This window comes from Hylaeus volcanicus, chromosome 8 (genome assembly GCF_026283585.1).
Source record: "Hylaeus volcanicus isolate JK05 chromosome 8, UHH_iyHylVolc1.0_haploid, whole genome shotgun sequence".
NCBI lineage: Eukaryota > Metazoa > Arthropoda > Insecta > Hymenoptera > Colletidae > Hylaeus > Hylaeus volcanicus.
The window spans coordinates 5,942,305-5,957,138 of NC_071983.1; the positions used below are offsets into that span (position 1 = coordinate 5,942,305).

At 34.3% G+C, this 14,834-nt stretch overlaps 3 protein-coding genes across 12 annotated transcripts in view; 2 read left to right on the forward strand and 1 right to left on the reverse strand.

Moving 5' to 3' along the window:
* Positions 1-139: 139 nt before the first annotated feature.
* LOC128881141 (protein O-glucosyltransferase 2-like) lies at positions 140-2,889 on the reverse strand. Of its 3 annotated transcripts, none has more exons than XM_054131900.1 (7): positions 2,128-2,889; positions 1,825-2,036; positions 1,532-1,743; positions 1,216-1,460; positions 896-1,133; positions 525-824; positions 140-433 (listed from the first exon to the last, which is right to left on the reverse strand). In XM_054131900.1, exons 1-7 carry the CDS (start codon positions 2,301-2,303, stop codon positions 314-316), a joined length of 1,503 nt encoding a protein of 500 aa, XP_053987875.1. In that variant the 5' UTR covers positions 2,304-2,889; the 3' UTR covers positions 140-313. The 3 variants fall into 3 exon arrangements, with proteins under 3 accessions (XP_053987875.1, XP_053987876.1, XP_053987877.1); XM_054131901.1 differs by having other exon boundaries at positions 1,825-2,028; positions 2,128-2,888; XM_054131902.1 differs by having other exon boundaries at positions 1,825-2,056; positions 2,128-2,888.
* Positions 2,890-3,685: 796 nt separating this feature from the next.
* LOC128881147 (kelch domain-containing protein 10 homolog) lies at positions 3,686-9,426 on the forward strand. 4 transcript variants are annotated; one of them, XM_054131915.1, is made up of 4 exons: positions 3,686-5,432; positions 5,518-5,824; positions 5,931-5,987; positions 6,061-9,426. In XM_054131915.1, the coding sequence occupies exons 1-3, from the start codon at positions 4,758-4,760 to the stop codon at positions 5,975-5,977; spliced, it is 1,029 nt and encodes a 342-aa protein (XP_053987890.1). In that variant the 5' UTR covers positions 3,686-4,757; the 3' UTR covers positions 5,978-5,987; positions 6,061-9,426. The 4 variants fall into 4 exon arrangements, with proteins under 4 accessions (XP_053987890.1, XP_053987888.1, XP_053987889.1 ...); XM_054131913.1 differs by having other exon boundaries at positions 3,687-5,432; positions 5,518-5,847; XM_054131914.1 differs by having other exon boundaries at positions 3,688-5,432; positions 5,931-6,113.
* Positions 9,427-9,901: 475 nt separating this feature from the next.
* The window catches only part of LOC128881137 (TRPL translocation defect protein 14), a 28,761-nt gene continuing 23,828 nt past the window's right edge, over positions 9,902-14,834 (forward strand). Inside the window, exon 1 of one of the 5 annotated variants that reach the window (XM_054131893.1) lies at positions 9,902-10,455. In XM_054131893.1, the coding sequence (XP_053987868.1) occupies positions 10,416-10,455 (40 nt within the window). In that variant the 5' untranslated portion in view covers positions 9,902-10,415. The remainder of the gene's footprint in view (positions 10,456-14,834) is intronic. The other 4 variants (XM_054131891.1, XM_054131890.1, XM_054131892.1 and 1 more) reach the window with 4 other exon arrangements.

Consider the following 14,834-nt stretch of genomic DNA (forward strand, 5'->3'; position numbering starts at 1 on the left):
TTTCTTTCAATTTGCGTACATGTAAATAGATTCTTTAATTCATAACTCATTTAAAAATTGCTTTACGATAACTTATAATAATTATGTATAACTTTTTTTCTCGTTCATTTGAGAAAGACTGATTGCTTTTCGATATGCATAGTCTTTCTGCTACTCCTTCCATATAAAATTATTACTTAAAGATTTTTATTATTTACTATTCAATGAACAATGTTAAGTATACAAAGTAGAAATTGACACAGATTATTTTTATGGATAAGGTTTATTATAAAAAATACATTATATTATTAGGTTTTTTCGAAAACTGAAAAAACTAGAGCTCTTCTTTGAACTTTGCATTATCATTGTAACATTTACAAGAATGTTTAGGTTGCTGCACTTCTTCCATGTTATCCAGTACCTTAACTTTACTCTTTAAGCGTTTACTCCATTCCTAAAATGTAAAAAAACATGTTATTCTATGATATATATTTAAAAAGAATAAATGAAGTTGAATCTGTCTAATTTGTACTCGAACTACTTACATTAAACAAAACTACATGATAACATAACACATCGCGCGGTAATAAGTTGTCCCTTGTAAATTGTCTAGCAGACTTGGCAATTTTTAGTGCTTCCTCGTCGTGTTCTTTGGCCCATATGATTTTTTCGACGAGGTCTGATAGATCGCTATTTACAGGCATGTAGTGTTCTCCAGGTTTAAGATCGTTGTAAAAGAATTCGTAGTATTTCGAATTCTGTTTCAGTACTAAAGAATCTCCAGCAAGCAAATATGGAAATCGATATGCGGCTACTGAACCATCGATATTTAATTGATACTTGTACTGCATAAGTAATAATGTATTTTTAGTTTAATCTATTAAAATTTTGGTGATTGGTATATATTAAATTTTACCTTAAAGAAATGAAATAAAGATATATGGCTTTGTCCAGGTCCATACTTATCCATTTCATCTTTGAAGAAGAAAAAATTAGTAATGGAGACATTAAATAGATCAGGGTGATCTCGTGAAATATCGATTAGATCGAGTCTTTCTCTACGGGAATCACGGCCACGCCAAAATAATTTTTCTGTCTTTTTCTCCCATGGTGTGTCTGTATTACCTTGTACAGATAGCATATCTAACATTACCCTGTTTAGTGTATAACATCATTCAACACATAAATCCTTAGCATAATGGTATCTAATTGCATCAAATGTAATCAAATTTATACCTTCCCATTGCTTCTAAAGATGATTCAGTAATGTCATAAGTAGGCATAACAATATCCTTTGTGTCAAAAGAGCCGCACCAAGAAAAAATAGGATAGTTCTTGCCATCTTTTGGAACAAGTGGCCAGTCACCCAAGTTCACAAAGAATTCTATGTCTGGCAAAAGGACTTTTCGAGTAACAGACAACAAAATGGAGTCCATAAATATTTTGAAGCCCACATAACGGCCATAACATTCTCTAAAAATCTTGTTTCATCTGGTTTAATTCAGACATAGTTTCAAGAAGTACAAAATACCAAGGTGTACAGTATACTTACTTTATTAAATTTGACTACATAATGACACAAACTGACACTCCCTGGTCGATCATATGCTTTTATGATGTCTTCACGTATTTGATTAAAATCTACATTTATAAAAGTACCAAGATCATTATGCATTTGTGTATAATTTTTGGGGCATTCTAGATTTTCCAGCCAATTATCGATAGATGGATTTGGACAATAACATTCTTCTTCATAAACAGGGCCTAAGTATTTACATTAAATTTCATGTTATTAAATAAGAAGTAAATATTAAGTGTTTCTAACAAGTTCATTAGATTTAGTACCTTTTGATTCTAGCAATAAAACAGGAGAATTATGTTGCTTTATCTTAATTTCCAACTTTAAATTGAAACAAGTATTATGTAATTTGTATCTAACAATAAAACTCCCATCCTTGCAATCCAAAATTTGCGTCCATACATGGCACATTTGTCCTGTTGAAGTTTGGCCTTGTACATGAGCAGTAATTATATCTTTCCCAGGTGATTCTGTTAAACTTAAAAATATTTGAAGCAACTGTTCAATAAAAATAAAATAAACAAAATAATTCTGGTTACTTAATATTGATACATTATTTAAAAACATACTTTTTCCCTTGTAAATCGATAAGTTGTAAGAAAATATATCTGGCTCTCATTGTTATTTTATCTGGCTTCAATCCTGGACCCCAAATTATTGTTTTTGACAGATCTATATCAACATTTTGTCCTTCTTGACAAACAAGCAATAATAAAAACGATATAAATATCATCTTTGCCGACATATCGATCGCAATTGTTTGGAACGTAATTAGATACACGAAACGTCTTTGTTGTATACAATTCTTTCAAGCACGTGATATTTACTTATGCTTATACTAAGAATTATAAAAAATTCGATGATTCAACTGTTACTCTTTCTTGAGTTATCATACGACAAAAATTTTCTGTCATCTTAAACAAGTTTATTCCATTACACAAAACGTGTACTTTCAAATAAATTAAATTCAGCTATTTGATAACCGCATTCTAAAAATATAAAAAAACCAACGACTGGGAGGAACCACCTTGAAGTTGAGTAGAATCGCAACAACGTATTCAATTATAATTTTATTCATACAAAAATTCTGTACAAAAGATTCCTTAGAAAGTAGCTAAAAATTATAAACTATTGTAAGCAAATAAATGTATTTTAAAAGAATAAATGTAGTTTGAAAACTTGTAATTCGATTGTTTATTATCTTCCTGAAAATAATATATGCATTGTATGTATTTATTATTTTAAATACAATTAAATAATAAGTATAGAAAATAATAAAATGGGTAGCACATGTGTGATTATGCCAAATTTATCGTAGTACATGGAGGCATAATAGTTTAATTTACATATAAGTACAAACTTGCGATTCATGGACACGAAAACGGTATCGCCATCTCGCGGTCAGAAGGCCGAACTAATTTTCGAAATATATGTCATATATATGACACTTATTACCCCTTAATATCTCATTTTCCTTATAATTAACTTGATAAAAAATTAAACAATGAGTGTAGAAAAGAACAAAATGGTTAGCCCACGTGTAATTACGATATAAATAATTTTTAAAAATATTTAATATTCGTTTTAGTAACCAGTACGAGTGGCGTCATCGGTGGCAAAACGCCCAAGTTTGTCGAGAAATAGTTCCAGTTTCTCACCGCTAGATGGCGCTACCAATGTCTAAATACCGACATTACAGTATATTTAAATAAATTGTTATATTAAATTAAATAATAACAATTTAACTATACTACTAGCATAACAGAGCTTTAAAGCAAGTTTAATTTTTTCTTTAAGTAGTGACGCCATCTAGCTGTGAGAAAAGGGAACTATTTCTCGACAAACTTGGACGTTTTGCCACCGATGACGCCACTCGTACTGGTTACTAAAACGAATATTAAATATTTTTAAAAATTATTTATATCGTAATTACACGTGGGCTAACCATTTTGTTCTTTTCTACACTCATTGTTTAATTTTTTATCAAGTTAATTATAAGGAAAATGAGATATTAAGGGGTAATAAGTGTCATATATATGACATATATTTCGAAAATTAGTTCGGCCTTCTGACCGCGAGATGGCGATACCGTTTTCGTGTCCATGAATCGCAAATTTGTACTTATATGTAAATTAAACTATTATGCCTCCATGTACTACGATAAATTTGGCATAATCACACATGCGCTACCCATTTTATTATTTTCTATACTTATTATTTACATAAGGTGCCTAAATTGTTTGTAGAAAGTCTATGAACAATCGAATAAATGTGAGCAGTCTGATAGGTACCATCTGTATGTCAGTACATATATGTATAGAAGTATAACTGATGTATAGTACGAAGGAGAATGGGCACAGGGTGTTTACGACATTCCCTCGCATTCCCTCGCATTCCCCTATATTCATCCAAATCACCTAGCGTACATGAAGAATTAAAATGTCTATTTATCTAACATTTCGATACATAATTCTCACGATCGATGTAGAAAATGTATATTTCGCCTAACCGAAACACCTAAAATTTCAACGATACTTGATCCTTTATATTCGGTTGATACATTTTCGAATAATAACTATAATAAGATATCTCTAAACACAATTGAATGTAATCTGTCAGCGATATCAGATGATCACTGCCACGCAGTCGCAGCTGTAGTACTGCATAGGCGTAAAACGACAAGTTTGTAGTTGTAAATGTAGAGCGAGTTTACAGCTGTACGTGCGCCTTTGAAAACAGTGGTCCCTTTAAAGTGAAACAATAAAATTCGGTCGAGATGAAATAATTTCCGATCGTTTTATAAAGAAATCTCTTGGGTAATGACGACAATGCATTTCATTGTATTACGCCATGTTCGCTGATGTGCAAGAAGCGAACTAGATGTGAATGTATTGTAAAGTGCATGCAAGATGTCTGTGTTATCAATTCTTCGTACATTCGCACCGAAACACATGTCTCCATGATTAATCAAAGCAGCACGATATTTATTTTACACGTGTCAACCTCAACACGATAAATAAATCGGGAACATTGTGGAAAAACGATATACCAGCGAGAGGTACATATAGGTAAATAGTTGTTCCTTAAACAACCGCTTTTATTTTGAATTTTATGGTAAAGTTTTGCCGACGAACAATACACGAACTATCGGAACTTAAACATTCGGAACCCACGGTGCGTTGTCAATTAATTGATAAACATGTATAAATTCAAGCCGTTTGTGTTTATAAAACACAAATCGAACAGCGTCGAACGTCCAAAGCCCAGGAGTGGGCATAGAATAGTTTGCGATCATAAATATTTATATTCTTACGGCGGGTTCAATCCGTGTATCTCCGATGATGATCCTGACATGCAAAACGATCAAACATGGATTTCTAGTAAACCGCTTTTCAAAGAAGTATGGAAGTTCAATCTTGTTAGTCAACAATGGTGGCGTTTTCCAAGACAACATAATATGCCTAATGAACTAGCATCTAATGCAGTGATTTTAAGTGGTAATACCTTAATGGTATATGGTGGGACCGGTGTACCATTCGGAGATAGATGTAGTAACCGCCTTTATTTGTGCAATCTTGAGAATGGTACAATGCACATAGTTCCAGCAAAGGGATATTTGCCGGATCCTCATTATGGACAGGCTATAATATTGCGTGGATGGTATTTGTATACCGTCGGTGGTACTACAGGTTACGAGTATACCTGTGACATCCATAGATTCGACTTCAGGACTGGTGTTTGGGAAAAAGTTTACATATGCTCTGGAAGAGATCAAAATGAGCCAGCAGGACGATACAGGCACGAATTAGCATTTGACGGAAAACTTATTTATGTTTTGGGAGGAGGAACAGCTTCTGAATCGTTTGGTTTCCTGGTATGTAAAATAATATAATTGGATAAATCGTTCTTTTATTCGTACTATTAGAATATGTTAATTATTATCTTAAATTTATGTTTAGGAAATTCCTGCCTTTGACTTAGAAATGAACAAGTGGATAATATTAAATACATATGGTGATAATGAAGATAACACAGTACCAAAACCTAGACGTTGTCATGGTTCTGTGCAATATACAGATGAAAACACAGGCGTTACGTCTGTAGTAATCTCTGGAGGATATAATGAAGATCATATTTTCTCTGATGTTTGGAAATTAGATCTGAAACATCTACAATGGACATGTTTGAGACAGTGTAAATTACCATGCCCTGTATATTTTCATTCGGCTGCCCTTACTCCAGAAGGACGCATGTATACATTTGGCGGTATAGTGAAAATACATAATAGGGTTATTATAACTTTCTTAATGTTTTACTTTTTTTTTTTAAATATACAGTTCCTCTATAACTAATCAAGAACATTCTATTACAGGTTGTAAGGACAGATGCGGTTCATTCTGTTTGGTTAAAAATACCTAAATTATCAGAGGTATGTTGGCAAGCATTAATTCATTATTTTCCACACTTATGCCGCAAATCACCAGATCAGTTACTTCTTATAGGTATACCTTTAAAGTTTGTGCAAAGAATCGATTCTTATGATTTTTAATATTTAACAAATACTCAGAGCATTGTAACTTCAATCATTGTTACCGGTTATTTATTGTATGAATATTATAATTGTTGAACATTATTGCCATAACTTATTTACCATATTTTTATGAAAAGTATAGTGCAATTAATATGAAAGATTTGATCGATAAATCGATTGCTTCGAACTTACTTGTATTACGATCGGTAATACAGCAAGTCGTATACAATATTTGCAATCTTTTCAGATTTGTAATAGTTTGAAAAAATAACAACTAAAAACATACATGAGAAAATTTATTTGATTTGTTTTCTGCCGGTTTAGATCAGTTTGGATTACTCGAATTTACACTTCATATACAATTATGTATAAAGATTTACATCAAAACCGTTTGTTTTTATATTAATATTTTCTAGTGAAAAAGTAGGGTGACATAGTTATGAAAACTGTATTGCATGTTACATAAAATTAATGGCAAATATGCTCATCAATTTATGTTATGTGTTGCATAATACTTATAACAATTATGATTATAATAGCGCGCATACATTTTCGACATACCGAAAAAATCATGTATATCTTGTTAAAGAAAAAGTGCAAGCTGTATCTTCTTTATACACACTTAAAAATTTTCTCTACTAAATTTACTCTATCCTTGTACATATATAGATGTAAATAAGCAATAACGAACTGGTATAAAACAAAATTAGTCGCGCACTAAAGTACAGTATATATGTACCCTAGAGTACGAAAGGAAACTAAAGATGTGTCAAACAGACATCGAAAATTACTGATTTATTTGGGCTATAACGTATAACATTCGTTACGTTCATCTATTGAGGATCGAATTTGCGAATCGTAAAAATATTATGTTTAAAGTTATTCGTGTGTGTGTCTTTCTTTCTGTAACTGCAAAGTAATAAATCGAACGGTTCTTTTTTTCTTTGTAATTACAACTGGTTACAATTATATGCAGCTTATTATTACAGATAAATATGAATTAGAGAGTACAAAAATACAAATCAGTCACGAAGATTCCTAAATCTAATTCTTATAAAAAATACATATTTAACATTATCCGCCACAATAATTTTGTTCGCTAAAATATGAATAAGTTTGTAAAAATTTTACGTTCAGGGAAAGTGATTAGCAGAAAGTGCTCGATTGAAATAAAAGCCTTTTTACGACGATATTGTTGATAAGGATATTAATTACTTAACGTCTCTTTATTACCTATAGCATATTGCACATTATTTTTGTAATAAATGCAAACTGGCTTGCAACTGTAAATAAGAAATTAGCAACAATCGGTAATATCATAAAACGTTAGTTCAATTAATAGCGATATTGCAAGCCAAGTCTGGACGTTACAAGTTTCCGCTGCGTTCAGTCTATCGTACTGATTCTTGTAAATATTTCAAAAATACTAAATAGTAAACAAAAAAAATTTCAGTCTTTCAAAAGGATATCGATGATATGTCATTGGATACCTGAAACGAAAAACGGTAAATTTGAGTTGAGAAAAGGAATTCAGTTTCTGTAAAAAAACAAAACAAAAAAAACAAAATAAAACAAGAAGGTTGATTAAACAAAGAAAAATAAGTATAACGATATTGCTTTTCTTTTTGGTACAAAAATATTGTAACATCGTAGATGATAGAATGTTGCCTTTCTCTGCAGTTGCAGTTTCTCTGAAGCAAAACTTCATATCAAACAAAGTAAGTTGCGTACCAATTTCGGAGTACAAAATAGCTTAAATATTACTTTGTTAAGTACGCTATTGCAGAATACAATTAATTATTATTAGTAGGCACGGACGTTATTAAAAGGGAACTCGGGGATCAAGTACAGAGAAAAAAAAATCAGCTAAATAACGCGTGAACTGCGAGAAACACAAAAGAACTTTTGCCTTAAAATTAGGTAAATTGTTATTATGTATTCACGTTTCCAAGCGATAGCACGTACAACAATTCTTATTACCGGTTTACGAACGAACGTGTCCGTATATAAACAAAATCACGCGTATTACACTTAAGTAGATATAAAGATTATTTCACTTCTCATTGTTCTATTCTCGGTGCTATTTACTACATAAGAAAACATGCCGTAGGTATGCATTAGCGAAATTAAAATTGTAAATAGGAACACGAACACAGTTCAGCTGATACCTTAAATCCTGTTTATTTCTTTTCTCGTACCCTTTAATATGGATATTAATTGCGCTATGATAACGATAGCTTGATGTGCCGAACATGATAGCAATTTGTACGATCGATTGTTTATTTGGTAGGGAACGCTTCACTTTTTTAGTTTCGGAATTGTGTATGCGAACTATACAAAGTGGAATAAGTGCTCATATTTCTGCGAAAATTACGTTTAAACAGTAAAAATCAACGAAATAACACAAGCAATCCTCTATTGCATATTATACTTAATTAGGTACCCAAGGAAGAATTAGTACAGTAGTTTCGTATAGAGACATAATTTGTGAATGTATAGATAAGCGAAGAATAATTTCTTTTACTAAAGATGAAATAAAATGTATGCAACAGAGGATTGGCAGTAAATATATCGTTGTACATTCATTGAACTTATCAAAGAGTAAAGGTTCTCAAGCAGCTGTGCAAAGACTACATTGAAATTTAAATTGGCACCATTAACGAAGCAATTAAGATTTCATTTTGACGGTCTGGATGTTAATTTCCACTTGTTGCCTCTGTCGCATTTATAATAGCGTTGAAAGTATTTTCTAGGGTGGGCGCGCGATGCGATTGTTTGTTGTTTCATGTCCATTTAACGCGTCCAAGTACGTACGCAATTATCTTGAAAAGTCAATGATAGAAAACTTAGATTTCAATGCCACGTCTGCTCATTAAATATTGGCTAGAGATTCCGAAATGTTTTGTTTGCTTAGCACGATTCGAATCTCATTCAAATTCCCATACCTGAAAAACCCAGTAAAGGAAAAATTAAGAAAAAAAAAAAAAAAGAAATCGAATACGTAAGACTAAGCATATTATTATATATTAACAAATAAATATGTATGTAAGACTAAATATTGCGAGTAGACTGATTATGAATGTAAATTGATGTTTGTACCTTTTTGTCGTATTCGAACGAAAGAAAATTATGCGATGAAAATTCTATGAAAAATAAATTGTATGTTTTACAGGAAAACCGTTTATTGTTTTAATAAACTGATGTTTTACGTGAACGAGTCACATAGAGCAAAAATTGTACGTTTAATTTTGTTGCGAAAAGAAATCGAAACGTTTTATTGTATTTATATACCGTTGTACGAACGAAGGAAAGATAAAATTCTCCTACACGAACTGCATTTACATTTTCTTTCTATTTTCGTTAACCCGTTCACTGCCAACAAAAGAGCGTTTTGCTTTGGGCGCCAAGACAATACAATTGTATAATTCATTACGTTGATAATAAAAAGTGACAATAAATTTGTCGTTCTTAAAAAGAATATTATCCTTTCTAATAATTCCTACTTCAAACAGCTCTAAACATGTTCCATGACCGATTGCAATCAATCCAAACTTGTAGCGCAAACTACAAGATATTTTGTAGTCTGCAGTGAGTGGGTTAATTGCACACAGATAGCGAAATTTGAAAGTCTGGATACTTCTCGTACCGAGATATCGTACATTAGTTCGTCGTTATTAGTTTTAACATTTCCATTAACGTTGTTTACAGTGGGTGTAGAAGGTATTCTAAATATAAAAAATATATAATATAAAAAAAATTATGTAAAATTGTAATTTATATTTCACAGAAAAGTTTTTTTTGAGAAATTGATCGGCGCACGAATACATTCTACACTTACTGTATGTGAGAAAAAAGGGAAATTATTTGAACGAAAGAAAACAGAACGACGAAATTTCTGATCGGTAGTTCTCGAGCGATCGTTCGAGTAGTTTCGTAAGTGGCGCCCACAGGTTCGTGCGTTTCCGTTCTCGCGCATGACTGTCGCGCAGAGGGAGCAGCAGCATAACCCGATTAATCAAAGCCGCGGTCGCTTCGCTTCGAATCAGACGTCTGCCCTCTGTCTCGAGTGGCAGTTTACAGACTTTTTGCGTCGATATATTATCGCTGCTTTGCTCAGTCCCATGTCTCCGACGTATTTGATCCCGCGGCACCTCGAAATGTACGGTGAAGTGTTCATGTAGTATTCGTTGCAACCATAGACACCATTCACGTGCCAGACGAACACCTTATTTCATCCATCCAATCGACATCGTCTCGGGACAACCTCGTGGACTCGCTCGCTCTGAGAAAAGAAAAAAAAAAGGGCTCCAAGACCGTTCATTCAACATGGAGCAGAAGCGCCTTTACAAAATAGTACTGACCGGAGGTAAGCGACGCGCTTCTTTAATAAATATCACTCGCTGTCATGTCTTCCATGTGCCGTAATTACCCTCCGGGAGTATCGTGTTTTTTCGCACGACCAAACGGATGCGTCCATGCTTGTTGGTTTATTTGGTACGCTCGCAGACAGAAATGTGCTCGAATGAGGCAATACCATACGCATCTATGGAAACCACGTGTTCGCGCGAACTTCTTTGCGATCGTGCCTTATTCGTATCTTTTTGTCGCGTTCCTCCTCTCTGTACCCGAATTGCTACTTGCAAGAGAGCAGGAAAACAAATTATTTCGTGCGCTTCTCGTTCCCCTGACACGTTACTCTGTGCACGTTGCATCACGAGCGATGAGCTCGTGCGAAAATATCGATTCAGTTTACGTGTAACGTGGCGAAAATTGTATCGGACGTTCTACAAGTGAATTCGAGTGCATTTAAATAGGTCTATTTATCGTTGTATATGTTGCGCGTTGTTTATAAATCACGAATGTTGAATGACCCGATTTTATTACCATTACTACTTAGTACTATTTATTACTATTAAAGTATAGAAAAAAATATTTCTATGTTTTGACACACACTAAAGAACGGTTTAATGAACACATGAAAAATATTTCGAGATAACAAAAAAAAAAATGGCGGCGGTTCGAAAATTTTGGTGTAGGCCTTCGGCACGAAACGCGCGTGGACTATACCATCGTTATATCCTTTAGGTTGCATGTGAAAAAGAAAAAAAAAGTATTAGATTGTTTCTGGAGTTTGTCGCAAGAGAGAAATTGGATTTTTTTTTTACCATTAAGAAAATTACGGCGAGCTGAAGAATTTTTTTTTTATTTTTCACCGAAAAATAAAAAAAAAACTACTACTCAAGTAATTGCAAAAATCCATTGCTACTCTTCAGATAATGTATCTAAAAGTAGCATGTACAAATTTCGGAGCAATCGGACCGATAGTTTACGAGATTTACGTTGTACCGTTTCGAAAAATGTAGTTTCGAGATAATCCCAAATGAAAGTATTACAGTTCTAAAAAAAAAAAGAAAAGAAAAAAAAAGACACAAATACACGCCGCAACGTTCGGTTTAGTAATCAAAACAGACATATTGATGGGCAAATATCATTTAAGTTTACAGAGTTGCTGTAACAATTTGACTCTTTGCCCTTCGAAGAGTGGACACTGTTAAACAATGTGATCACGCCTCAAGTTATCTCGTACATTTTGTTCCATTTATTCGTACCTATCGCATTACGTGACGATTCCGTTGTATTTCATTTTATTGAATTTGTATGAATCGAACAATGATTTTTGCAATAATCGACAGATAAATAGATACAACGTCTATACAGGGAGTCCCAAAAATGTTGGAGGTCCTTGAAAAGAGTGGTTCAAGGGGTGATTTGAAACAATTTTTTCCTCAGCGAAATTGTTGTCCGAGGCTTCGTTGAGGAGATATTAACGTAAAACACTGACCAATCAGAGCGCGCGTATACCGTTGGAGCGGTCGCGGTAGCGTATGAGCGCAGCCGCCTAGCGCGTAGCCTACGCTCAACCGGCATCCTCGCGCTCTGATTGGTCAGTGTTTTCCGTTAATATCTCCATAACGAAGCCTCGGACAACATTTTTGCAAAGGAAAAAGTTGTTTCAAATCACCTCCCGAACCACCCCTTTCAAGGACCTCCAACATTTTTGGGTCACCCTGTATATACGGTTTGCCATTTTCTAAATGCATTCAATTGGATCATGCATCACGTTAGGTATTGTTGATTTTACAACGCATGCGAGCCGATGATTACGACGCATCAAAGCAATTCAATGGATGCTGCTTGGAATGAAATACGACCGATTCAAACAGTGATAGTCACAGTGTCTAAATTTAATACGACGAAAACGTATATCTAGAGTTATTTACATAGCATCGCGACACATATGGTCGATATACCGTATTATAAACTGTTGCGCGTTTCGGAGTACAACTGGAGTTGAAACTAACTTCGCGCGGGCAATGTAAACTGGTCGCAACGATTCCATATACGTGACGAACTTGGACGAAATTACATGCGCGTTGTACGTTGCGCGAGACAACGCAAAAAGACGACCGAACGATTATCTTCGTTTTGTCACGTTTCTTTTTTTAAAGCGTGCGATTCGTTCGACGAAGCGAGATCAACGACAGAAATGGAACGCGCGAATTCGCGAGTTTTATTAGTCCCCCCGTAAATAAAAGATCGCCGCGAACAAGTGATTCATCTCTCGATTTGACTCGATCGATTCGAATCGAACGATTAACCTTTTCAATTGATCGCGACTATACATAGCTCATTCGATGCTACGATTAACATTGGACGAATTGCGTCGTTTACGGTAACCAACCTTTCGAATTTATTTATTTGTTTTTTCTTTCAACGGTCTATTTCGAAACGGGGAGAGCCATTGCGAAGCGTGTTTCCAATTTGAATATCGTCGAGACATCGCCACGTCGGTGCGCAACAATTGAAACCAGTTACCAGACGACGCGAAGTCCTCGCCATACTCTGGGAGACTTATTCATGCATCCATCTCGCCCTTTAACCCTTTACACCAGGCTAACAACTCGGAGTCGACGAGCTAATTTAATTTTACTTCGTAATAGAAATATTAGAATTTTTTCATTCAAGCGATGCACATTGTTAAGGGGGGAGTATTTTTCTAATGCGTTTGAATATCCAGATATCATTAATTTTTGTTATTGTAACTTTTTTTTTTACATATAAAGGGACGTTCAAAGAAGAAAATTTTGACAGTGTCGATTTAATTTGAACGTATACATATACAGAGTGTTGAACAAAAATTCATTCAATATTTATATGGTGTATAGGGCACACTGTACCGAGTAAAAAAGCTTCAATAAACATTGGTCCAAAGGTCAACCGTTTCTGAGAAATAAACATTTTTGTTTGCTAGCATTTTTTTTTGTTTGCATTAACTTTTTTATATATATAAACAATGATATTCTATATATTTTTGGAAATCTCTAGAATAGATACAGTACAAAAAAATAAATAGCTATTTACGTAAGTTGCGAAATTAACAAGAAAAAACAATGAATCGATAGAAATACAGAAGCGATAAGTATTCGTACAAGTGTTGAATTTTTAAAATGTCTAGTAACTAGTAATTGTTGTTTGAACTATATTTTAGAGATTTTCGAGAATATGTAGAATATCATTGATTATATAAAAAAAAAAAAGAGTTAATAAACTACAATTTCACAGAAAAGTTTCTTGGGAAATTGATCGATGTACGAATACATTCTACACCCACTGTATGTATACATTCAAATTAAATCTACACTGTCAAATTTTCTTCATCGAGCGTCCCTTTACATGTAAACAAAAGTTTGAACAACAAAAATTAATTACATCTGAAGATCATACGCATCAAAAGAATACATCAGCTGGACCAGATTCTCCCCTTGAGCTCGTAATAAAAATGTAATCGTTCGTTTCGTTAACTCAGTCCGCGTTACCATAAATGAAACTTTGAAAGGGTTAACTCCGGGTCGTTGGTTTATTTCCTGCAATAGCGTCGTTTGTGTCAAAGATTGGGGACACAGAAAAAAAAAGAAAAAAGTAGCGGCGCAAACGTTCGATGTTTACGCTTAATTATCTACAACGTCCGTCGTGCCGAGCGCGTGACTTCGATGTAGGAGAGGTAACCGATGTCCTCGTGTCTTTTTTCACCCGTTATTATTGCATTTGTGAAATGGAGAAGGCGCGGGTAGTCGGCGAAATGGGGAAAAACAGGTTGTAATCGTTGTCGTATCGTCCAAAAATTGAATCGAGAAACGTCTGGTAGCAGATACCCAGCCGTTGCGATAGGTGTTCGACACGATTCAGGTTGCAATTCCGTCTCGACCGATTCTCATCCTCGCCCGCGTCATTTCTATTTACGTTGCCCGAGTTCAATAACCACGTGGTATCGCGGAAGTCAAGGTTAGCAACTTGCCTCTTTGTTCTTTTCTTTCTTTTATTTTTCTTTTTTTTTTTCGAGCTCGAAGCCGTCTCTCGTTAGTCACCTCAGGTGTCGACCCGTCCTCTGTGAAATAGAAACGTCCGATTCATCGTATTTGGCAGACAAGCCAAACTTCTCGACGCGTTATGTACCTGAACTCTATCGTAGGCGTTTTAATTCCAGTCAGGTTTTAATTGGCCGCTAGAGATTTAAGGAAACGATGCCTTCGACTTAGGTCGATATACAGGGTGTCCGAAAAATATTGAAGTTTTTTTTTTTAAAGGACTGATTCAGAGGGTGATATTAAATGAAAATCCCGACCAATCGGAGCGGTTCGATTGATCGGGATTTTCCGTTGATACAGTTACTCGTTTTAATATTCG